Source organism: Canis lupus, chromosome 18 (assembly GCF_003254725.2).
Source record: "Canis lupus dingo isolate Sandy chromosome 18, ASM325472v2, whole genome shotgun sequence".
Classification (NCBI taxonomy): Eukaryota; Metazoa; Chordata; class Mammalia; order Carnivora; family Canidae; genus Canis; species Canis lupus.
Window position 1 is genome coordinate 38,494,711 of NC_064260.1, and position 25,917 is coordinate 38,520,627.

The 25,917-nt window shown below is 47.2% G+C and overlaps 1 protein-coding gene across 5 annotated transcripts; it reads right to left on the reverse strand.

Annotated features, from left to right (window-relative positions):
• Positions 1 to 16: 16 nt before the first annotated feature.
• ZDHHC5 (zinc finger DHHC-type palmitoyltransferase 5) lies at positions 17 to 25,299 on the reverse strand. Of its 5 annotated transcripts, none has more exons than XM_035701832.2 (12): positions 25,279 to 25,299; positions 19,518 to 20,715; positions 10,931 to 11,052; positions 7,825 to 7,982; positions 6,902 to 7,074; positions 6,649 to 6,751; positions 5,278 to 5,369; positions 4,721 to 4,853; positions 4,010 to 4,133; positions 3,146 to 3,258; positions 1,809 to 2,668; positions 17 to 1,361 (listed from the first exon to the last, which is right to left on the reverse strand). In XM_035701832.2, exons 2-12 carry the CDS (start codon positions 19,619 to 19,621, stop codon positions 1,196 to 1,198), a joined length of 2,148 nt encoding a protein of 715 aa, XP_035557725.1. In that variant the 5' UTR covers positions 19,622 to 20,715; positions 25,279 to 25,299; the 3' UTR covers positions 17 to 1,195. The 5 variants fall into 5 exon arrangements, with proteins under 5 accessions (XP_035557725.1, XP_025308057.1, XP_048952742.1 ...); XM_025452272.3 differs by lacking the exon at positions 25,279 to 25,299 and adding an exon at positions 24,443 to 24,599; XM_049096785.1 differs by lacking the exon at positions 25,279 to 25,299 and adding an exon at positions 23,307 to 23,685.
• Between the last annotated feature and the right edge of the window lie 618 nt (positions 25,300 to 25,917).

The window sequence follows — 25,917 nt, forward strand, 5'->3', positions numbered from 1 at the left end:
AAGTCGGGGGAGCTGGTTAGATCAGGATTTCTTTTTATTCCTTGTTGGTTTAAAATGGCTAATCAGAATAAAAAATAAAAGGGCCTCTGTCTAGAGGCTGGGGTCTCCCCTATTTAGAGGTTAGAACCCAGGTACCCCCACTACCCAGCACCATACTGAGGTGGGCTGAGGGGTAACCCCCAAGAGACAATCGGAGGGGCCTAGGCCTGCCACTCCTTCTCTCTATCCCGTTTTTGGCATGTGATGAAAAATATTGCTTTTTGGATTCATCTCTCCCGGCCTTGGATTTAAAAATAATGTGAACCATGTGAGTTGGGGGAAGGCTCTGAGGGGACTAGAGAGGCCCACCCTAATCCCTCTCCCCCAAGAAGGGGGAGGTTATCCAATATTGTTTCTGGAGCTCAGCCAAGCTCTCTTCCTGATCTCCCCACCACCACCAAAGTCATGGGGCTGTGACCCCTTTCCTGGGGAAGCTAAGTGCCAATGAACCTAGAAAACTAACTCTCCTCTCCAAGTCCTTCCCTCCTCTGACCAAGACCCCAGACTCGCCTCTCCAGAGCTTTCTTTCCTGATCACTACGCACCCACACCAGGGGGTACACTTTCCTCAGTTGGTAACTGGGACAAAAGAGAGGGAACCACTGGGAAAAGGAAGACTTTGATGGATGTCCCCGCTGCTTTCCTGCTGGTCTGCGGAATGGGAAGAGTAAGATACCCCTCCTTCTACATATCCCTCCCTCATTTTCCCATCCCAGGATAGATATAGAATTTCTTTGATATTTATAATATATATATATGTATATATATATATATATATATGTACACACACACCTGGTAACGCAGAGAGGAAAAAAATAGAATCCGTAACAATAATAAAAAAAATTATTTCTGGTTTAAAAATGATCTGGTTCCCTCCAGGGCGAGCAATTGCACAAATGTCCACTGAGTCTGGTCCAGGGGTTAAGGAGGGGGAAGGTCTTAAAAGGTGAAGGGGGTTGCTACCCCAGTCTCAGGGCCCCAACTCTCCGACTCCCCAGCCCCGCTGCATTTTATGAAACACTCCTCATCCTCTTGGAATCGGTGGTTTAAAAAAATGTCCATGCAGGGGAAGGGAGCCCCTTGAGGAAAGGAAGGTGGCCACCTGGGGCCCTTTGGTGTAGGCGCAGAGGCGTGGGGGGAAGGGAGGTGCCGAAGGCTCACACGGAAATCTCATAGGTGGTACCACCCACCCCTGACACCTTCTTGACTCCGCCCCTTGTGGGGCTGCTGAGAGGTTGCTGGCCTGGGCCAGGGGAAGCTGAGCCTATACTCTTGGGCTGCCCATTTGATTTGCTGTAGGCGGTCTTGAGCTGTACTTCATCTCTGGGAAGAGAAAGAGATAGGCGTCAGGAAGTGGGACACAAACACAGAAAAGGGACAGTTTTAAAGGTCATGAGAACAAACTGACATACTTTTTTTCCTACATACATACTTTCTTACCCAAACATTCCCACCTGTTTCACTGCCCTGCTTAAAACAAACCTGATGCCCTATCTCCGCTCTTTATTCCTTCTCTGCAACAGCAGCTATCTTAAATATAGACTCTCAGGCAAATACGTACATTTTGGGAAGACAGGATTAAGACAAAAGTATGAATCTTTAGGCTCTTAACAGGAATAGCCAGGAAGGCAGCTGGAGTGAGTGAAAGGAGCTTATGTACAAGCAGGCACCTCTGAGTCCATGTGCACCCAAGGGAAGTCGTGCTATCTTCTGTAGGACCCTATGCTAATTTTAAGTCCACTGAGTTTCAGGATGGACGTACATACTTACTTGGGTGTCAGTAATGGCTGCAAGGCTACTTCCTCTGCCTCAGAGACACCAGCTGGGGCTTTTTGGCTGCTGTAAGACATAGATCGGCCCAGGTACGGGGCAGTTGGGCCTGGTTCAGGGGAACCTAGTCCCCGGCCCCTTAGCCCATCTGGCTTGCCAAAACGGGGGGCAGCTGGGCGTCCCAGTGGAGTCTTGACCAAGGGTGATCTCTTTGAATCATCTGAGGAGGAACTAGTACGAGGGGCATGGCCTGAGCCCGGTGTTGACTGAATGCCTGAGTCCCCCAAGCCTGGTTCTTCCTCACGGCCTGGGAGTGGGGGTGACTGGCGTAGCAGCTTCTCTCGTTCCTGGAGGGAGGCCACAATATGGCGCGACAGATTGTCGTACCGGACTGGTGAGGGCTCTCGGTGTGTTGGGCCGGTTGGCACCAAACGTGGGTGCCTCTCGGCTTCCCGTTGCTGGGCCAGCCGGGCTGACAGGAAGGGAGAGGTGTAGCCTAAAGGTGGGTCTGGCTCAGGCCCTGCCTGCACTGACTCAAAATCAGGGCTGTCTGAAGGAGTAAGCAGGCTGTCGTAAGATAGGCTTCCATTGCGTGTCTGGTTGGCCAGGCTCTTATAGGAGGTGGAGGTTGTGCCCTCTGAACGAATGGATTGCAACTGGCCCAACTCAAAGCCAGTGCCCTGGGCTGACTTGAGGCTGGAGGAGCGTGAGCCACTGGATAGTGGATCGAAGTGAAAGCTTTTGCCAAAGGTGGGAGAACGAAAACTCTCTGGCTCCAAGCTGGGCTCTGAGCGGTAGCTGGGATGGCGGCTGCTCTCTGCAATTGAGGTTGGCTCCTTCAAGCTGTCCCCACGACTCAACTGAGGGAGAAAACAAAGCATGTTCTTAGTGCTCCTCCTCTTGTGACAGATGCTGGGCTCCAGAGCCCAAGCACTCAGTCAAAACCGGTATTTGGTATGTGCCGCCAACATGCTTAGAACTCTCACATGCATTCATTCTCTTATTCAATACCTAAAGCAAACCCACAAGTTGGAACAAATAGTATCTCACTTTAGAATGCAAAAAAGGAGGCTTAAAGAGGTTAATTAACTCGCCCATGATGGGTTTTGAACTCAGTTATGATGCTGTGATCAGTGCTTTTACCTAGTACGCTACGTTACTCCCTCTGATGAAGGACGCACTGTCAAGGAGATTCAATCCCATTAATGCCAACAGTCAGTAAAATGTCTTTGGTTTTTTCCCCCTTCCCTTTGCCTCTTTCTTCCCTTCTCCGATATTCTTTTTCCCAGAACAGCTGACACACATCACAACCCTCCTTCCTATACAGTGCTCAGTACCTTGGCGCTGGAGGAATGAGGCATGGCAGCTGATGTACTGCTGCTACTGTAGCCCGGCCGATACTTGTACATGGTAGGTGTGGGAGGGCTGTCCTTGCCCAGGAGGCTGCTATCTGCAGGAAAAAAGGCCCAGAGACACCACTTTATAAGCTGTTCTCTTAACCTGGGCAGAGTTCCTTAAAATACAGAGGGACAACAAGGTAGGAATAGATATACCAGCAACAGAAAGGTCCCAGGAACATGATTTGGCTGCAGTCAAGACTACAGACTCATACAGGCCCAGAACTCAGAGTCAGAAAATGTGCCAAACACATCTAGGATGTTTGCTGGTCTATCTAAACACTGATAGTTCCCTCCCCACAAAAGTCCACTCCACTGGAGGGTATTATGCTGAGTGAAGTAAGTCAGTCGGAGAAGGACAAACATTATATGTTCTCATTCATTTGGGGAATATAAATAGTAGTGAAAGGGAATATAAGGGAAGGGAGAAGAAATGTGTGGGAAATATCAGAAAGGGAGACAGAACGTAAAGACTGCTAACTCTGGGAAACGAACTAGGGGTGGTAGAAGGGGAGGAGGGCGGGGGGTGGGAGTGAATGGGTGACGGGCACTGGGGGTTATTCCGTATGTTAGTAAATTGAACACCAATAAAAAATAAATTAAAAAAAATAAAAAATAAAAATAAATAAATAAATAAAGTCCACTCCACTGCCACTAGCTAAGTGCCCTCCCCGCAGCTGTCCAAAGTGGCTCATGGCCCACCTGCTGGGTGTTCTCAGGCACACTGTGAGGAGCACCTCCTGAGCCCTGCCTGCCTGTCTTCTCCACAGCACACAGGAATCTTGCTCCTGCCACTGCTCTTACCCTCATTAGCAGCCAGGGTGAGGTGCGTCCGTAGCCCTGTGTAACGGCTCAGGTCCGGCTTCGGAGGAGGTGGAGGTTCAGCATCTGCAGACTGGCTCTCCGTGACCTCCAAGCTCCCCTTAGACTGAGTAAATGAGGGAAAATCAGATTTGGAGAACTAGGGTAAGGATAACTGAAAAGTATTAAACTGCTGTGAGAGGGATGCTGGGGCAAAAATTATGTATTTCTAAACTGGGGCTAGAAGATAAGAGACCAGAGCCATTCGGGGGATGACAACAGATGAAAGTTTTCAACAAGGGTTTAATCCTGTCACTTATTTGTTCATTTCCACCAACAATTTGTTGAGCTCCTATCATCTGCAAGCTGCTATATTAAATCCTGTGAAGACATGAAAATGAACGGACTTAACTTCTACTGTCAGTGGACTGACAATCTAATGGAAAAAAAGAAGATACGTACTTAAGCAATTAAAATAAAATTTTTTAAAGTAACTCCACACTAAACACAGGACTTCCAACTCACAACCCCATGGTCAGGAGTTGTACACTCTACCAACTCAGCCAGCCAGGCACCCCTACACTTAAGTAATTTTTAACACAAGTTATCAGAAATTGAGAAACACCGTAAGGGCAATGTCAACTGAAAGCAAGTTTCCATCCCTTTGCCGTGAAAGTCCCCAAGTTACCTCCTTTACTTCCCTACATTCCTCACCTTGCTTCTCCTCAGCTCTCCCTGGATGCCATTGTCCATGATCTTCACAGTTATCTGCCCATCTGACACTTCTGGTCGGAGGAAGGGAGGTCTGATGACAATTGTCTTCTCTTTCTTTGGTCTCCCCAAATACCTGAGTGTCAAGAGTGAGAGGGCTTTCCTTCATTCATTCTAAAATATCTAGTGGCTGCCTATCTTGTGTAAAGCATTTTTACAGATACAAGAACAGTCTGACCAAGACCATGGAAAGCTCATCACTGAACTGATTTCTTAGATTCCCTGAAAAACTGCACCAAGACAAGGCAGATACCTAGCTCAAGCCCCTGTAGGGTAAATCAACTCTCAAAGGAGAGTAACCATAAGACCCGAAGAATACTAAGTGAATTCAGGGGATCCACTAAAGGATACCATGGCTCTCCCTTACAGGCACTTTCCGGTCTTTAAGAACCCTCCCTAAACAGCAGTCTCCCATCCAACCCCCCCCCTGCATATTAGAACAAGCTCAAAGACCAATATTTTGACCCAAAGTGAACACCCAACCAATGGGCTGGGCGTACCTGGGTGCTGGAGAACTGCAGAGCACACGGCTGACATTGTTACAGCAGCCATTGGTGAAGGGGTTCACACCGCCTCGGAATTTACCCGTAACCTAGAAGAAGGAAAAACGGGCCACATCAGTCAGATGATGGACCTTGACCTCCAAAGGCCAAAACACAAATTGATAACCAATTATTATGCACCCACTATTTGGGAAATACAAAAATGAGTAAAACACAACTCCATCTTCAAGAAGCTTATGGTCGTTGGGATCCCTGGGTGGCTCAGCAGTTTAGTTTTTTTTTTTGTTTTTTTTTTAAGATTTTATTTATTTATTCATGATAGTCACACAGAGAGAGACAGAGAGGCAGAGACACAGGCAGAGGGAGAAGCAGGCTCCATGCAGGGAGCCCGACGTGGGATTCGATCCCGGGTCTCCAGGATTGCGCCCCGGGCCAAAGGCAGGCGCCAAACCGCTGCGCCACCCAGGGATCCCGGCTCAGCAGTTTAGTGTCTGCTTTCGGCTCAGGGTGTGATCCTGGAGTCCTGGGATCGAGTCCCAGAACAGGCTCTCTGCATGGAGCCTGCTTCTCCCTCTGCCTGTGTCTCTTTCCCTCCCTCACTCCCTCCCTCTCGAATAAATAAATATAACGTTTAAAAAAAGAAAAAAAAAGAAGCTTATAATCGTGATGCTTAATTAAGAATGGGAACTCCAGAGTCAGGGCCTTGAGTTCGAATCCTAGGGCCACTTCATGGTAGCTATCTGATCCTGCACATCAGTGTTCTCATGTGGAATAGGGATACACATCTCTCTCAATATTGAAAACTAAGATGATACACATAATAGGAAGCAGGTAAGGTCAGCTTTATTATAAACACAAAAATAAGCCTTTCCCTTTAAGTGGCTCTATGAGCTTTCTGAGGGCTGGCCCAGGTCTACTATTGTTTCTAGACACTTGGAGCTCAAACCATCCAGTATACAGTGAGCATTCTGCAAATGTCCGTTAACTAAGAAACGGTTCTGTTCTCGTGCTTTCATAAGAAGCACGGATACTTCATCATGAAAATTGTTCATCAGGGGCAGCCCGGGTTGCTCAGCGGTTTAACACCACCCTCAGCCCAGGGCCTGATTCTGGAGACCCAGGATTGAGTCCCATGTCAGGCTCCCTGCATGGAGCCTGCTTCTCCCTCTGCCTGTGTCTTTGATTCTCTGTGTGTCTCTTATGAATAAATGAGTAAAATCTTAAAAAAAAAGAAAAAGAAAAGAAAAGAAAAAAAGAAAAGTATTCATCAGACATCCATCTGTGGAAGCACTCCACTACACTCTCATCAGAGGGCAAAAATTCACACGCCCAGAGCTACAGGGGGTCTCCCATCACTTCTCCCCATACCTGTTCATTGGTTGTGCGGCCCCTAGCCACCAGCACCACATGAAATCCCGTGAGGCCAGCTACAGGGATGAAGAATAAGCCAGCCACACACATCACTGCCATTCTAAAGCCAAAGAATCAAGGAGAACAGAGCAGCATGATCTCGCCATCCCCGTCCCCTACAAGAGCCACCTTCCCTTTGACCCTCTGCTACCACAGCGCTCGACTTTCCTCCTCCTCCCCACTCCCAAGTCCACAACCCACAGAAGGATACGTGACAGCCGTGCGGACCCCTGAGAGTTCCTCCATGTGGTAGAGGACATAAAGGAGGCCAAAGCCAAACACACCCATGATGTGCGCTGTCAGAGAGAGGAGGAAGAGGAAGAAATAGCGGTAGTTCCGGCGACCGATACAGTTGTTCACCCACGGGCAGTGATGATCAAACTCCTATGGGCAAAAGAGAAACAAAGAGAAGCATCCTTGGACCACAGCCCTGCATCACTTGTGTCAAGAAGGGGACCAAATGTCAGAACTGAAGGGCTGCTTTCAGTAATAAGCAATCATGTTCACCGTTTAGTTCCAAATTAACCATAGACTCAGGCACTTTAATCTTGCAAGGGAAGACCTTCTAGAGGCTGATCAAAGGCCAAGGCCCCCTCTCAGAGTTTACCCAATATAACTAAGGAACTCTGAAAGGGACGAATATCAGAGGCTTTGCAAAACATCAAGATTCATGAGAAAAAGAGGCCTAGAAGGAAAGCCTGGCAGGCAACTGCTTACAGCTAAGTAAAAACTGATTGAGGAAAAAGGGTTAAAAAATAAAAGAGGATGCAGAAGAACAAGCACGGAGAGAAATATAGCTGCAAGATCTGAATGCAACAGCACGATATAGAGGATGCAAGAGATAACACAACAAGTCCAGGACAAATCACCAAAAAGATGAGTCAGGAAGGCTAGAGTTGGGAAAGCCTATTCTCACTTAGAGTCCCTCCTATAACAGAAGAATATTTATGCTCTACCTCTCATGTTTACATCATTGATGTTAACACTCATGGACAGAGCTAAAACACAGTCCAGATAGTCAGCCAAGGGTATACTGTACCCAAGGCCCAGAACACAGAGGATTCAATTCTTACTCAATGGGTAGGAAGATTACCCAGATTAGGCATGCAGGACTCCCCTAGTTGGGGTTCTTACCTCCACACAGTTGTCACAGACACTGCAGTGGGAACATCGAGGAGGACGGTAGAAACGGCAGGTGGCACACCACTTCATGCGTACCTGGATGCCCTTAATCTCCACTGTTTTATAAAGAGGAGCTCGGAAGTCATCTTCCTTGTCTTCATCCTCCTCAGCTGTAGCGAGGAAAACTCAATTAAAATACAACTATGCCAGACCTGTACTAGGCACAAAGGATGCAGTGATATTTAAAATACAGCAATACAGCCATTTAAATAAATAAATAAATAAATAAATAAATAAATAAATAAATAAATAGAATAGAATAGAATAAAGTAAAGTAAAGTAAAGTAAAGTAAAATAAAATAAAATAAAATAAAATAAAATAAAATAAAATAAAATAAAATAAAAAAAAAATTAAGCTACTGCCTTTGAGGAATTCAGTCTACTGGGGAAGAGAGAACAGGAACTAGTAACTAATACCGTGAGATCAGCTCTACATACAACAACACTATGGGAACACACTGGCAATGAGGTTCAAGAGAATATGACTCAGAGATAGCTCTGATACGGGTATGCTGACATTTGGTTTTATATACTATGAACGTATTTTTAAAGAAATAATTTACATATCAAAGCACATATATAATGAGCTTGCATAATAGTTCAACATCTACAAGTACACAAAAACTATAGCAATCCAAGAGAGGAATTAACAGCAACCTTTCCTTCCATGCACAAACCCCTTCCCTAGGGGAGGATCTTCCCCAACTCTATTAATTCCCTATATATTTCAGTGTTGTTTGCTGGCTCAAGATGTTCTCCTTAACTGCATGCCCTTTCTATTTCAATTATCAAAAACTCATGATCCTACTTCAAAACTTAAAGGGCACTACTTGCCTTCTCAACTACAGTGTACAAATTTTATTTTTAGAATGTCTGGGTTGCTCAGTGCTTGAACGTCTGCCTTTGGCTCAGGGTGTGATCCCAGGGTCCTGGAATCGAGTCCCACATTGGGCTCCTTGCAGGGAGCCTGCTTCTCCCTCTGCCTGTGTCTCTGCCTCTCTCTCTCTCATGAATAAATAAATAAAATCTTCAGGGATTAAAAAAAAAAAAAAAGGGCAGCCCTGATGGCGCAGCGGTTTGGCGCCACCTGCGGCCCAGGGCGTGATCCTGGAGTTCCGGGATCGAGTCCTGCGTCGGGTTCCCTGCATGGAGACTGCTTTTCCCTCTGCCTGTGTCTCTACCTCTCTCTGTGTATCTCTCATGAATAAATGAATAAAATCTTTAAAAAAAAAAAAAAAGTTTTCTTTTAAAGGAAAAAAATTACAGTGCTACTTATTTTAAAATTTCTGATCTTTCCACACCACTATCTACCAGAAGTGAGCACTTTCTCTTCTATACGGTTCTTTACTCTTACAACTTAGCCCAGCATAGGATATTCAGTCATATAAATGTCTTCCCTTTCTTTATAGACTGAGCTACTTGAAAACAAGGAACTTTAAAAAAATTATCCCAAATGACCACGGTAATGCCTTCCATATAGATCAATAAATATTTAATATATAAACATTAAAAGCTCATTAAAATAGCCCTCCTTGAAAAAAAATTAATAAAAATAGCCCTCCTTGGCTTGAGGGACTCCACGTTCCTTTGGTTCAACTAATCTTTGAGACAGAAGCCACAAATACAATTAACTAATTAATTAAAAAAAAGAAGAAGTTACAAATAAAGCACAGTGATACAGGCTTTGTGAATACAATGATCTCAGGAAAACCTCATTTCTCCAAAGTTGCCATCCCTATCCACACCTCACTCTTAGAAGTTACCTTCACGTTTGAGAGAAATACTAGTTATCAGCAACAACCCTTATCAACTTCTCTCTACCTCTTAGGACAGTTCTGACCCTCACCTCTTCTGCTAGAACAGTTTGCTTCTTCTGCAAGCTTAACCCCTCCGACATGCACGGGAATGTACGTCCTCCCTCTAGCAGGTAACTCTTCAGCCAATACTGGTCAGATCTGACCTTGGTTCTTTCCTCATCTTCTTCTACTTTCCCTAGACAATCTTACTCCTGTTGCTTCAAACACCACATGGCTGAAGCCTCTGAGACCAAGGTCTCTGAGTCTGACTCCTGATGGTCACTGGGCAACTGCACCTGAATGATCCATACTACCTCAAGTTCAGCGTGTCTAACAGGCTATCTTCCCTCCAAACCTGTTCAACATTCCTGTAACCCCTATCTTGGTTTCTAAAAATCAGCATCCAACTGATTTCCCAATTAGGTGCCTTGAGATTGCCCAAAACAATCCCTTCACTCTCTCGTTCTCCCCCAATAAACAAATGGTCATCAAGAAATGTTGAGTCTACTGAAAAAAAAAAAAAAATCTCTAAATCCAGCCTTGAATTCAAGTTCTCATCTGGTTTACATTATTGCAATCGCCTCCCAAAAGGTATCTGTGCATTCTTACAAGAATGATTTTTGTAAAGGAAATCTGATCCTGTGATTCCTCCAGTTAAAGATCTCTTGCTGTCCAAAGGAAGAAATGTAATCTATTTAATTTAGTACATAAAGTCTTCCACAATTTGGCTGTTTACCTCCTACTCCTTCTGGCCCGACCATGAGCTTTATCTTCCACCCCACTGAGCTCAGCACTAGTGGCATGTACTGCTTCCTCGGCCTAGAATGTGCTTCCCTACCATCCTCCACTCGAAGTCTTTCCTGTGTCCTCCTTGCAGCATTTCCCCAATTTAATGGGGGCAGATATAAGTGCACCCTTTTATATGGTCTCACAGAACCTCATTCATGCCTCCACTACAGTTCACACCACACTATTATAACTGTCTAATTCATCTTAGATTATCATTGCCCGACCCATATGCTCAAAATGAATCTCTGCTCAATGAGCAACTGAAAATCAAAAACTTGACCCAAAGTGAATTAAGAGGACTAGAAGTTATGACACCTATTCTGGAGGACTCTGACCAGCTTTTCATCATGAGACTACAGACATATCCCACAACCCCCAGAGTCCTAAGGCCCAGGATTAAATGCACATGTCCAAAAACCATTATATTTGAAAGGTAGTTGAGGAGTTTCCAAGAGAGGAGAGGGAGCTCTTACCTCGAGGGAAAATCCCTGGGTCCATGAAGGTGGCCATGCTGAAGTTGGCCAGCACAAAGAGAAAAACAATCGCATTGTAGATGGGCACTGCAGGTGACACACAGAGGCTTAGTCCTGGACAGCTGCACAGATAACAAAGAAAATGAGGGGCTGCCCCTAACATTTGGGACACCGACCATATAAAAATCTGAAAGTTTCAGTCCCCATACCTATAAATTACGTGTATTTCATCTCTGCTGTCTCAAATGATCTTCATCCTTCCCAACAATTGGGTCTAGTTTCCCCACAGAAATGCTCATTTTAGATCAAGGTACGAAATTCAGAATCTCTCCTACCATAACCCCTTTTACTGAGGTCTGTGTTCTTCAGATTCATTCTTCCCCTGTGGCTCTTTCCACATTTTAGAATCTGTCCTTATCTCTTTTTAGCCAGGCATAAGAGCTAGGGACTGAGTGTGTAATTGACGCCAGCTACATTCCCCTCTCTTGCGCAGCCCAAGGCTGCTGGATCTCGGCCATGCCCCACTGACCTGTACACTGGCGCAGAGCACGGGATACCACCTGCCTCTCTGGCTCCCCTTCCCTCTTTCCAGCTGGCTTTCAACCACTCTCCACTGCCTAAAATTTATTCACTGCATCAGATATTCCTGGGAGTTTTTATTCAACAAAAAGCTGGTTCTCAAGGCGGACAGGGGGCCCACACACTGATATGTAGGAATATCAAGACACAGAACTAGATCTCTTGAGGTCTATAAATGAGGCAGACAAGTAGCAGAGAGGAAAATAGGAGGGAGCAAATCAAATCAGCCCTAAATCCTACAGGAAAAAAGAAACTGGCCAAACATATTCAATATTCCACAGGGTCCAAATCAAGAGATATGCTTTAGGTAACTTTTCTTTGACACCCCCCCCCAAAAAAAGCAGGGGGTGTTCTAGTCGAGGATTAAGCTCAGTTTCTCTCAGGTTATAAGTCTAAGTAGGAATGCTATAAGAACTCTTTTCTTTCTGATTTCCTGGGAGCTGGAAGTTTCAAAACACCTGACGTGCTGATCACTTTGTCAGTACTATCAAATGCCCGTTCTCCTATCTCAGCTCACGAAGAACTTCCTCTTACAAGACAGTGGCTAAATGCCCTAATCTGCTTTGTGGCTGAGAACTTAATCTCCAGAATGAGGACAGCATCTGTCCTTGTCCCCTTTATCTAAACCAGCCAGTAGTAAAGGAAGAGTTCATTGAAAGAAAGAAAGAAGTGGCCAGGAGAATAACACAACAAATGAGTCTGGAAAATGAATCCACAGTAGTCCTGGATTCTGTTCAGAGAGATCTGTCTCCATCAAAACAAAAAGCACAGCCCTGAACAAGTGATTCAGGACAATTCACAGGAATTGAGCTCCTTAATCAGATATAAACTAATAAGAGACAAGACTGACCGTCATAAAGCATCTCACGAGTCTTTACCACCTCCATCTATTTATTCAAATTCTATTTAGCCACTCATTAAAAAAAAAAAAAGTAAGTAAATATTTATTGCACAGGCTTTTTAGATAGTAAATATCAATTAACTCTTTGCTTCCCTTGGTAGGTGAGTACGTAATTGGAAACAAAATAATGAAGCGAGGTAGGCACTGATTTCAAAGGAAAACAGACCCTCAGTCCCAGGTCTAGTTTTACGCTATCCACGCCTCCCAAAGAAGCCTCTGCCTCTGGGGGTTATCTGCTTCAGAAAAGATGTTCCCATACTCTGGCAGGGTTTGGGGTAGAATACAAGCAAGAAGAGTCCTCATACAGCCCCACCCAGAGGCTGACCTCCCAGGCTCCTTAGGAGGGAGGGACAGAAACTGAAAACCAGTCATCCAGGTCAGAGCCCCTCCCTAGCACTTAGCTGTCGCTTCGATTTCCGCCAGGGGAAGAGGAGAAAGGGTGACTCACTTGACTCCTACAGCCTGGGAAGATAATTAGAAGGGAAAAAGAAATTAAATCCTTAGAACACTGAGATGCCCATGATTTAAAAACCTCATTCCTAGAACTGACGACAACTGTAGCTACCATGGCCTCTTGAGCTTCTGACACACTAAAGGTTCCTCGATCCCTGAGGGGAACTAAGATGAGAGAATGAGATGTCAGCCCCTTACAGGCCCAGATGGCAGTCTTTCTGACCCCATTTTTTCCTTCAGTTTCTGCATTTCCAAATGAAGAAAATCACCCAACTTCTTGGGTAGGCTGCCACCCACCCATCCCTGTATAATGAACGTCACCCCTGCAATCTCCCCCACCCCGAGATTTTAAAGTAATCTCTACACCCACCATGGGGCTTGAATGCTCGACCCTGAGATCAAAAGTTGCATGTTTCACCAACTGAGTGAGCCAGGAGCCCCACTCCTATAACCTTCTTGGTATCGACTCATCCCAGCTGAAGTCTGTAATCCTACAATCCAGTTCTAGAATCTGTTGTCAAAACAAAGCTACCCTCACAGTAGCAGCATCTAGAAATGATACAAATGGGGCACCTGGTTGGCTCAGTGGTTGAGAGTCTGCCTTTGACTCAGGTAGTGATCCTGGGGTCCTGGGAATGAGTCTCGCATCGGGCTCCCTGCAGGGAACCTGCTTCTCCCTCTGCCTATGTCTCTGCCTCTCTGTCTCTCATGAATAAATAAAATCTTAAAAAAAATAGAAATGATGCAAACAATTCCATTTCCCAGGCAGCATCTGCCCCTTGACTGAAATCTAGGACCCACTACTTATAGACTTCATACTAGCTAAGGGAACACCCCACCAAGGAGAGACGTGAAGGAGCAGAGTCTGTTCCTGCCACATCCCATATTCTACTACTTGGCTCCAGGGGAGGCTTGCTGTTGCTTTAGTACTTTGCCAAATTCCTAGGTGACCACTCCAAGTAGCCTGTCTGAATCTGTTGCCTTTGATGAAAGGAGATGAGGCCTGGGCTGAGGAGGAGCTGTTAGGGCTGGTCCTCAGCCTATGGCAATAATCACAGAGCTCCAAAGCACAGGGAGTGGCTATAGCCCAGAAGGCTGGCTGACTCACTGATGAGACTCCCAGACCTATACCAACCCAGGAAGAACAGGTTCTTCTGCCCACCCATCCAGCACTCCCGTTTCAGAGAGTGGGTTTCAATACCCACACTCCTGGGGCATCTGGCTGGCTCAGTTGGAAAAGCATGAACTCTTGATCTCAGGGTGGTGAGTTCAAGCCCCATGCTGGGCGTGGAGATGACTTTAAAAAAGAAATAAACTTTTAAAAATGGTTAAGTTGTTGGTAAGAAAAAGTAGGAGTCATGAAACTTTGGATCTTAATCCTGTCTCAATCAATACTTCCCTACGTAGCCTTAGGTAATCTACAGCAAACTCTCCAATTTTGTTACTTTAGCTTCATAATACAGATAGAAGAATGAAGGGGAGAACATCTAAAAAGATCCTCAAATTCTCTTTAAACCAGCTGGCTTGGGCAGCCCCAGTGGCGCAGCAGTTTAGTGCCGCCTGCAGCCCAGGGTGTGATCCTGGGGACCCGGGATCGAGTCCCGAGTCAGGCTTCCTGCATGGAGCCTGCTTCTCCCTCTGCCTGTGTCTCTGACTGCCTCTCTCTCTCTCTCTCTCTCTCTAAATAAATAAATAAATAAATAAATCTTTATTTTTTTTTATTTTTATTTATTTATGATAGTCACAGAGAGAGAGAGGCAGAGACATAGGCAGAGGAAGAAGCAGGCTCCATGCACTGGGAGCCCGATGTGGGATTCGATCCTGGGTCTCCAGGATCGCGCCCTGGGCCAAAGGCAGGCGCCAAACCACTGCACCACCCAGGGATCCCTATAAATAAATCTTTAAAAAAATAAATAAACCAGCTAGCTTAATACTGAGCATTCACCGGTTCAAAGGCATGCCCCCTCCAACACATTACTATCACCATCATCAATTATCACTCCAGTTCCACATCATCCCTAATTCCACTTCCCCTATGTGAGGTACTAGAAATTCAAGAACACTTAAAACAGAGGTGCTAAGCTCCTAAAGAATAAGTCTAAGCTGTCCGCCCATGCCTAGCACATAGCTAGTGTTCCTTGTTGATGAGGCCAGGATGGAATGAAAAGCCCACTTCCTGCCCCTGGGGATCCTCAAGATTCCATGCAAAAACAATTCGTCCCCTCTTAGGTGGGTAAATTTCTCTTAAAATATTTGATTTGTCGTGTCTTATGCACTTTCAAGCAGCTGAGTGCAAGATGTAGGACTTGGGCACTTATTCCTGGATGAGAAAACAACGTGGGAAGTAAAAGGAACATCCACTGCTCAATTAATGCCCTAAATCACGAGGCTGCTCCCACTCAAATCAGGTGCTAGCACCTCTGCAGTCAAGAAAAAAAAGGACCAAAGGGAGAGGCACTGAGGTTGCCCAACTCTGTGGGTAAAAGGGTTGGGAGGAGCCAGAAGCAGAAACTGAAGAGAAGAAAAGCTCTCTCAGGGATGGGACACTGGAAAGACAATCATGGATTTCTGGACAACCCTGACTTTTAACCTTCTCATACAGGACCACTTGCAGCAGAGATTTTACCACTATGCCTCCCTACCAACTTTAGAAATAGACACACAATGAGACACTGGCTGATTTAACTCAGAGCTCAAGGAGATTTTAGGGAGGCAATACAGTGATTTATTTCAAATGGCATTGCCGGGAGCTCTAACAAAGACTCTGGAGTCCGCAAGGAGGCAAAGAGATACCAAGTGGCTGGGCCTCTACACACCAGCCTCACTTGAACCAGAGCAGCCTCCTCTGGTCCTCTCATGTTTACACACTGGGGTTCCACACACAATCTCATTGGAAAAAGGGTCACCGTGCTCTCAGTCAACTCCCTCATTTTACAAAGAACAGATTCACAAAGGTTAACAGACTTCACCAAAATTAGTCTCCTGACCCCCAAAAGTGCTGATTCCTCTTACCTAGCACTGCCCCCGACCCCTGCCAATCACAGAAGAGGACTAAACTACAACAAATGAGGATCCAGACCCACTATCTTAAACACAACGTCTAGGATCTAATTGGGAGGGGAAGGGTTACTTTAGCAGACACTTTCCTTCCCCAACAGAATTCCCCGTAACTCTCCCCCTTCATTTTGGTACTCAAATTCAGTGAATGGGAAGGATCAGGGATCTGGAGACACGGCCTCAACTGTTGTAGTTAAGCTTCTCTAGGGCAGATCACCTTTTGGTGACCAAACTCAGCTGATAATTTCTGCTTGCAGCTTTCCCTACCTGCCTGGGAAACAGCAAGGATAAATTGTTCCTAATGAGTCGAAGCTTACATTCCTCCACTAATTATGCCTGCCACCTGAACGGACTCTCCCTCCTACTTCCAATCCTCTAGGTCCCAAAGTCATTCCCACTTGGGACTCAGACTGATGTAAGAACAGACCATTATAGCCTGGTGAAAAGAGCAAGAGGATGACAGAATAGTTACAGATTTGAGGCCCCAAACAGGAGTTGGTTCAACAAGAGCCTTCCTCTGGGGCTCCTGGCTGGCTTAGTCGGTAAAGCATACGACTCAAGAGATCTTGGAGTTCTGGGTTCTAAGTTCAGAACCCACGTTGGGTGTAGTGATTACTTAAAAATAAAATATTAAACAAACAAAACAAAGAGAGACTTCCTCTTGTCTCTCTACTTGAAACCAGAAATTCTTTTTTAGGTTGTATGTAGTTTTAAACAGGAGTGGCGGATGGGGATTTCTCCACGGAATGAACCTCAAAGGGATATAACCTGGGAGGGAACAGTTTCTGACAACAGTGGCAGCTCAGCTCAGATATACACTTAGAGAGTAACTACTGTGGTCAGCTGGAAAAGAAAAGATGAGCATTTCACAGGTACCAAGAGCTAAGAGATAAACAGGGCGTTTGTCTCCATGCAGTGGGTAGGGGAGCCCCTAGGAGGGAAAAAGCCCAGAAACTGGTCCTGCGGAAACTGCCAGGGGAAACTCTAGCTGTGAATGAAGTCTCTTCTAGCTTTGGATTAGAGGCAGTAATTCTGAAGTCCATTATTGTCCTCCAAAATTCTGTTTCCTGGGGCTGAGAGTCCACGGAATAAGGGGGGGCCCCTATTTTTCTGGCACCAGGGAATGACAAAGTAGGTTAAATAGCTTCAACTATCAGTGGAGAAAATGCCTATGTCAGGACAACTCTTTGTGGCAAAACTGGTATAACCAGCCAAGCACTTCAATGGCTTCAGATTAACAAAATAGGAACGACGACTCTGCCTGCCGTATCTCAAGAACAGATGGGATGGAGAGAGACGGCTCTGTCAGTCCCTGGATTTCCTAGCTTCCCAAAGGCCTTGCCTTTTGAAGTAAAACAGGCCCTCCTCTTCAATCAAGCAGCCTAAGGGTGTCGACCTGGTCTTGCAACACCCTCCTGACACAGCACCCTCAACCCCCAGGGACAGGGAAGATCCCATATATGGAAGATCCCTTATGTCCCTTGGTTAAAATACTGATTCTAGGGGCGCCTGGCTGGCTCAGTCAGTGGATCATGTGACTCCATCTCAGGGTCGTGAGTTCAAGCCCCACATGGGGTGTAGAGATTAAACATTTAAAAATCTTAAAAAAAAATAAAAAAGCTGATTCTATTTATAAACCACAATAGCAGAAACCAAAACAAGACTAAGACTGAAGACTCACATCTCCTTATTGATAGTCAATATGTGAAGGACAGAACACTAAACACACTGAATTTAAGTAAGAGAAAGAAACTATACAGGGAAGGGATCCCCTGGGTGGCTCAGCAGTTTAGCGTCTGCCTTCGGCCCAGGGCATGATCCTGAAGTCTGGGGATTGAGTCCCACATCGGGCTCCCTGCATGGAGCCTGCTTCTCCCTCTGCCTGTGTCTCTGCCTCTCTGTGTGTCTCATGAATAAATAAATAAAATCTTAAAAAAAAAAAAAAAAACTATAAGGGAAAGTCAGATAAAGAAGAGTACAACAAAGAGTAGGGCTGCTTTAGATCCTTGAGGGACTCGACAGGCATGCTCAGGCTGGAGAGCTGGGGGCCAAAGAATCCATGACCTCTCCCCTCCAGAGGTAAAAAGGATGATGTTCATACCTAAGATAAGAGATCCATTTTTTCCCTTGTTTAAAAACTAAACAGAAAAAATCATTACTCTGTTGACTCTATTGGCCAAACAATCCAAATCTTTTAGAATTCCTTCTGACATCTGCAGCTCAATTTTTTTTTTTTTAAGATTTTATTTATTCATTCATGATAGTCACACACACAGAGAGAAAGGCAGAGACACAGGCAGAGGGAGAAGCAGGCTCCATCCAGGGGGCCCGACGTGGGACTTGATCCCGGGTCCCCAGGATCGCGCCCTGGGCCAAAGGCAGGCGCCAAACCGCTGCGCCACCCAGGGATCCTTTTTTTTTTTTTTTTTTTTGCAGCTCAATTTAGGACGGTAAGGGAGAGGGGTTTCCTCCTCTCCTCAGATTTAATATCTGTTCTTAGGTTTCTCCCCATAATAGTAACTGCCCCCTCCCCAGCAGTTCCTGCTTCATTCACCTTCAGTGGGTCCAAACTGCTTATATTCCCTGCCACTTTCATCCATTTCCTTCCTCTTCCCAGCAACCTCCCCTTGCTCTACACAGCACCTCACAATTAGGTGTGAGCCTGAAATCACAGCAAAGTGAGCTCCCCAGAAAATCTAGCATGCTCTGTTCCAAGAGCTACGACTAGAACACTAACTCGGTGACTCAACAATTTAAGGTTCAGAAACCTGCTACATGTTAATTCATAAAATAAACAGGTAACGGCGAAGAGGTAGGCCAGGTGGTCAACAGCTAAAATACTGAGGGAAGAGGAAAGATAAATCAGTCTCCTCCAGATGAACAAAGTCTGACTATCCTAAGCAGGAAACCTTTCAATGCCAACTGCTTTTCCTAACAGGACCAGGGAGGAATTACTGCCATGCCTTTAGCAGGAAGAGATGTGAAGGCAGCCTGCCAGGACTCTTCCTAAATAAAACCTGCCCTTTCCCAGTGGCCTTCACTGGTCCAGGCTTCGGCTATGAGAGTGCAGAGAAAACCATCTGAGCAACAGGAAAAGCCCAGCTGTCTCCTTGGTATATCTTCTGAATCAATTCTGCAATTCTCCAGTCTGCTCAGCTTCAGACATCCTGAGGAAAAGCCATTACCATCTAAAAAACCTCTCCTCTAGTCTAGTTCTCTCACAGAACCAATTGCTTAAGCTGCTTCAAGCCTCTCTGATGGTTTCCTCCTACTTCCTTCCTAGTTCACAATCATCTCATGATGGAGAGCTGGGTAGGAAAACACAAAGACATCTGTAATTCCCAAGGAAGGGAGAGGATTCAGTACAGTAAAATTTGTAACAAGACAAGATAGGCCTTTTCTCCCTCTGCTTACCACGTCATTGAGATTTGCTGTTGCCTCTATCAGACATCAAGATGCCCAGGCACGTGGCAAGTAACTAGCAAAACTCAGGAGCCAAATACCTCCAAGTCCCATGAGCCACCACCACCACCACTACCACCACCACCACCCCCCCCCCACCAACCCACCCAATACCACCACTGGGAAAAAACTCACGTAAAGGCAAAGAAAAGGGTCGTGGCTCCCACTAAGAAGATGGCGGCTGCTGAGACCGGAACATACTTGCTGGGCTTGAATCTCTTTCCAGACTCTGCGGGCATGTTGGAGCTCTGATGGGAGGTCTGCCCTGCCGCATAGCCCAGGCCCACACAGCGGCAGAACAGACAAGAAAATGGGACGAGGGAAACACCGGAGAAGAATACAGAAGGAAACCAGGGAAACAGAAATTTAAAATTATCACCCTTCCCCCTCCCGAAGAAAACCAAAGGTCAATAGGTCTCAAATGAAAAAAAGCACATGGGAGGGGGAAAGGTGATTCCAAATGATGAATAACCACCTCCCCAGAACAAGGCAAGACGGAGAGATTAAGAAGCACAACTTGTACAGTTTAAAAACTGGAGACAAAGTAGGCTGTACACATGCAAATGGCTGCAGGTGGACACCATGGGCCGGCAGACAGATCAGGGAATAGCTCATGGATGGAGGCAAGTCTTCGAAGGGCACAAAGGGGAGAATGTCAGGGTAGGGGAGAACACGTCAGGCAGGAAAGGTTCTTCGGGAGGAGACACTTGAACACCTCCACGACTACCACACTCCACCAGGTATGAGCTGCACGGAAAAGAGGTGCACCCTGTGTTTCTATTTTAATCCAAAAGGGAACCAGAGGCCCTCTCCAATTTTAAAGAGAAGCTGTTTTTACTGCAGTCCTTGTCCCTTTGAGGCAGTTTTCTCAATGCCACCACTCCCACACCTTGACTTCAGGGCTTGTTGTCTGGCAATGGTGGTTTAATTTTATTTATTTTCTCTTGATGGCTAAAGCTGGGCAGCAGCTGTTACAAGGTTCAGTTGTAAATCCTTTTCTTCCGCAGGGGAGGGAAAACAAAGAGAGAGAGAATAGGAGCAAGCCTGTCTTCAATCTCTTCTTGTTATTCCCAAGCCCTTTAAGGGCTCCGTTTCCAATCGGGTTCATGCAAAACTAAAGGGAAACGTAAAATCCCCGTAGCCATGTTCTTCCCAATGCGCAAAAATAAGATGAAGAAATCAATTCCACTCAAGGATAGTTCTACAAGGGTACTGTGGATGAAAGCAAAGTTCCAAAGAGGTCCCTGTTTCCAGGTTAGTCAATGTCTTTGATCTTTCTTCTTCAGTCTTGGGCTTTCTAGATGCAGAATTCAACTGGGTTACAGTGCTTCACCTGGGGGGGAAAAACACAAATATCTCTATCAGATAAATTCTTTCAGAGAATTTCTTAAGACCATCAAGGACAACACCCCACAGGCTACTCTGTTTAAAAAATGCCTTTTTATGCCATACACTTCACCTAAGTACACATAGGAAAGGATTCTGGGGCAGCTCTGATGGCTCAGCGGTTTGGCGCCTGCCTTTGGCCCAGAGCGCGATCCTGGAGTCCCGGGATTGAATCCTGCATGGGGCTCCCTGCATGGAGCCTGCTTCTCCCTCTGCCTGTGTCTCTGCTTCTCTCTCTCTGTGCCTCTCATGAATGAATGAATGAATGAATGAATGAATGAATGAATAAATAAATTTTTTTTTAAGATTTATTTATTCGTGACAGACGGGGGTGGGGGTGGGGGTAGGGGGGTGGGCAGAGACACAGGCAGAGGGAGAAGCAGGCTCCATGCAGGGAGCCCGATGCGGGACTCAATCCCGGGACTCCAGGATCGCGCTCTGGGCCAAAGGCAGGCGCCAAACCGCTGAGCCACCCAGGGATCCCCCAATAAATAAAAATCTTTTTAAAAAATTAAAACAAAAGAAAAGAATTCTGAATTGGGAGTACAACGGATTCAGAATCCTTCACCCTTCTAAGTGCTGTTCATACTGGAAAGAGAAGAATGTGGCTTCACCTAGCCTGAGGTCATCAAAGAACAAGCTCTTTTTTTTTTTTTTAACATTTTATTTATTTATTCATGAGAGACACAGAGAAAGAGAGAGAGAGAGGCAGAGACACAGGCAGAGGGAGAAGCAGGCTCCATGCAGGGAGCCCGACGTGGGACTCGATCCCAGGACTCCAGGATCAGGCCCTTGGCTGAAGGCAGCGCTAAACCGCTGAGCCACCCGGGCTGCCCAAAAACAAGCTCTTATAAGGGGTGCATCGCACCTGACACAAATGGGCAGTAACAAATACCATGAATATCAAAACCTAAAAACAACAGCACAACAGAAAAGAACAGTCCTAGAAAACATACTTCTCTTTGGACAAAAAGTATTTATTGCAACAATGAAAAAAGTAACCTCAAAATTAGGACAGTATATCTCATTTCCCTTCTGTGTATGTCTCGGTCTCTTATCTCTCTATGCTTTTTTAGTTATAACCCTGAAGAGGCAGAGGCTGAGTTTCTGGTCTGCTGGAATAATCCATGAAAGGACCTAGCTGAGAAACGTCCTTGAACTAAAAGGTAGCTGCTCTCTCTGAGAAACTGAGTCAACCATAGGGGCTGGTCCTTTTCTTCCCCATTCAACAATGTATTCCTACATTGGCCCATCAGAAGTCAACTGAGCCCCCACACTCCCCATATGATTCAGAGTAACAATTATTTCTGTTGATGGTAGGAGCCAAATAACACCAGCACTTTGGATTTTATAGGATGCTTTTCATCTAGTGATCTCAAAGCACTTAACTCACATTATCTGGTGACACAGTCCCTTACCCCACTCCATCAAATTGAAGGCTAGAGAATGCCTGAGGCCAATCTACTTAATCACTTGAGCAGTCAGGTTAAGAACCAGAGTTCACATGCCCCTTTGCCAACACAAAGCCTTTCTACCACTTTTTCATCCACTACACTACTTGCCCAATGACTGCATCTCGCAATGTGCAGACCAAAAATTTTACTCAAGTTAGAGTTTAAAAATAAAAGTTTATTTGACCCAAGCCATCCAGGATTTCTCTTAATATCAATGGCAGAAATCCATAGGTCAGGAGGTTCAGCTAGTGAAATACAAGTGTGCCCCGGAATTCATTACTTTCTCCCGTAGCATGGCACCTTCTTTCAAGATGCATGTCTTTCTCCTAAAAATGTTAAACAGAGTATCAGGGGGCCAAATGGCAATATTATAATAGAGTTAACACTCAAGAGAGTACAAGAAATTGTAAAAGGCCTAAAAAAAGATAAATCCTCTCTAGCCCCTGATTTTGTGATTTAACGCTCAGTTTCTATAGGAATCAAAGCCCAACCTGCTCAATTTGGGCCTAAGTAACTTTGTGAACAATGAGAAGGAAATTCTTGATTTGTGGACAGTACTATCAAAGTAAACTTTCCCCTCAAAACCCCTAAGAGTAGAGAAGATGGAAAGCTGCACTGCTTCGATTTTACCTAGACTGCATAATACCATTTAGACGCTATATGTTATTTCAGATTATACTTTCTGACAGGAAGAAAATGACATGGGCTAATACTGCCATAGGAAGGCAGGATCATAAAAGGCCATACAGTTTGGGGAGTATGGTACTGAGAAACCCAAGAAATCAACATCTGAAGTGTTTAGGGAATACACTTTAGAACGGAGAAGACAAAAACCGAACAATGTATTGGGTATAATAAAGACACACCAAGTCTTAGCCGAAGAATGTGGTCTGGGCAGTAGGGATGAGACTGCAGGGTGAGCATGGTTCATCACAGCCAGCAGTCTGGATCCCGACCAGCAGGAGAAAGGTGTACAAGAATGTGTAGGACATATTCAGGCACAAAGTAATCGATGGAATGGAAATACATATATAGAGAACAAACTGGAAAACATACAGCGCTAAGGTTTAATACAAGTAGGTACCTTAGAGGTGTGAATGGAAATCAGCAGTACCACCCATAGCAGGAGCTCAACATTTGTGGAAATAAGTAATGTAACAGCGCAAGAGTAAATCTGAATACAAAGTATAATCCGCGTGTCAAGATGTTGGCTGGAGTCAAGCAGAAGTTTAATAAGGGTGTTATTACATACACAAGTAGCCACGTACATGGTGATACAATTCTTATAGGCATTAGGTGGGTATTTAAAAATGGGTGACAACGAGCATTCTGAAGAGATCTGATAGAGCACAAGGGATACTGGGATAAAAAAGATAGGGATGTGAAGAGAAGACCAACCTAGACAAGATGGCATTAACCAGGAAGTGAAAAATCCAACGCAAAAAAAAAAAAAAAAAAAAAAAAAAAAAAAAAAAAAACAGGTCTAGGGTGTAACACCCGATCCTACACCTCTTTCTGTAACTTTTAAGTCACTTTCTTACTTCTCATTAGCGTGTTTTCATTTGGCCAAGTGGGTAAAAACGCTTTCCACCTCCCTGTCCCACGAAGGGATTCCTATAGGTGAAATATTGGCAAACGCATCCGAGCTCCGCTGGCAAAAAGTACAAAGTACTAAAAGCACGGAGCGGCCAGCCGGTGGGGGCAGGGGAGGCAGCGGACGGGTGGGAGAGAACAGGTACCAGGACGAAGGCTTGAGCCAAAATAAGTATCAGCAGAAGGGGGCCAGGGATCTGAAATGCGGGGAGCTGAAAGGGGAACAGCACCCCGTCCCCACCCGGGAGCTGGGGCAGGGAATCGCCGCACGGGGGAGGCAGGCTGAGACCGAGGAGGCGGAATCGGCGGCCGCAGGGCCCCCACGGAGGCTGCGGGCGACAGCAGAGCCCGGGGGCGCAGGGCCGGGGGCGGAAGGGGCGGCGGCCCGGCGCCAGGCGCGGAGGTCCCGGGCGAGCCCCGGCGGCCGCGGAGCCCCGGCCTCTACTCGTCGTCCGTTTCCGGGGCCCACGGGTCCCGCCGCAGCTGGATGGCCCGGCCCCGGGGCAGGAACGGGGCCTCAACCCACGTCCCCACTCTCGGTCCCCCTTCCCTAGAGGTCACTCTCCCCTCCCACCTCCCTGGCCCGGCACTTCCGGTTCCGCAGGGGCCGGTGTCCCCGGCACTCACCCCCGGCGCGGTTCCCGTCGCCGCCGCCGCCGCCGCCTCCCGGCAGTGCCGTCCGGCCTCTGAGAGGCCGCGCGCGGCCCCCGCACGCTCCACGCCCGCCCTGCTACGCGCGCTCCCGCCTGGCGACGCTCGCCTTCGAGCCGGCGCGCGGCCGTTGCCCTCAGCGCCGGGTCTCGAGCCCTCCCAGCGCTCCCATTGGCTCCCCGTCCCGGACGCGCGCGACGTCTCGCGCGGGGCACGTTTCTCTCATTCATGCGGCTCGCGCCGCCGCGCCCGCCCCCGCTCACTCTCCCATTCACCCACAGCCCCCACCCCCACTCCGCGCTAGGGCGTGCGCGCGACCCGGCGACCGCGGCGACCTCGCGGCCTGATTGGCTGCAGGGGCGCAGCGCCGTACGCACGCGAGAGAACGAGCGCGCGCGCGCACGGCCGTCGGGGTCCGCGGGCGCCTGGGAGAGGAGGCCTGGCCTAGTGCGCAGGACTCGGAAATGGGGAAGTGGCCGGGCGACTCTTCCGTTTCCCTGCGTCCTGTTTTCTATCCTTACGGTATCCAAGAAGGAATGCTCGGAAGTAAAAACAGGCTTATGTGTGTGCTGGACATGCTCACGAGCGAGGAGCCACCTCCCTCCCTCTCCAGACCCCCTCCAAGTAAGTGGTACGGCCCAGACAGGCTCCTGCCGTAGCCAATCAGCGGCCCGCCCCGCCGGTCCTCCTGCTCTCAGCCCCTCGGAGCATTGGCCGAGCGCTAGGCCACGAATACCTCCCCTCCCCCCCATGGCGAGAACTTGAAAGCACTCCGAACGGCGGAGTCCGCGGCGGAGCGAGTTCCCCGGTACCGGCGGCGTCGCGGGGGAATGGAGCGGTCTGGCTGTGGCTCCCGCGTGGAGGGGGCGCCAGGACTGCAGGGTCGTGGGGGCGAAGCTCCTGCCGGAGGCCCGCGAGGAAGAGGAAGGAGAGCGGCGCGAGACCTCAGCCCAACCGCGGAAGGAGGCGCAGGGAGTGAGCGCCCGCCCCACCCCACCCCACCCCCAGGCGGTGGCGGTGGCGGCAGCCCCCCGGAATGCCAGCGGGCTCTTGGCTTCATTCCCTTAGTTTCTCACTGCAGCACAAGGGATGGACGCCCGCTTCCCGAACCTCGCCCCGGCCGGGAACACAGGCTGGAATCCGGCTGTCCCTGGCGGGCTGCTGGCCGACTCTGCTTAGATCCGAGCACCACGCTTTTGCCCTAATTAGCCCTACCCAGCTGTGAACCCGAGAGCAAGGCCAGGTGTTGTTCTCTCCTCGTTTAGCCCGAGGCCATTTCTTTTCAAAGCAGCTCTGGCTATTACATAACACTCAGAAAAGTGTTCCAGCAGCCACTTCTCTGAAGCAAAGGTTGCTCACCTGCAAGGTGTGATCCTAAATCCTGCGGTCTGTCCCTGGGTTCGGTGTGAAGTGTCGAAGGCTTAAACTGTGGCCTAATACTTTAGTACTAG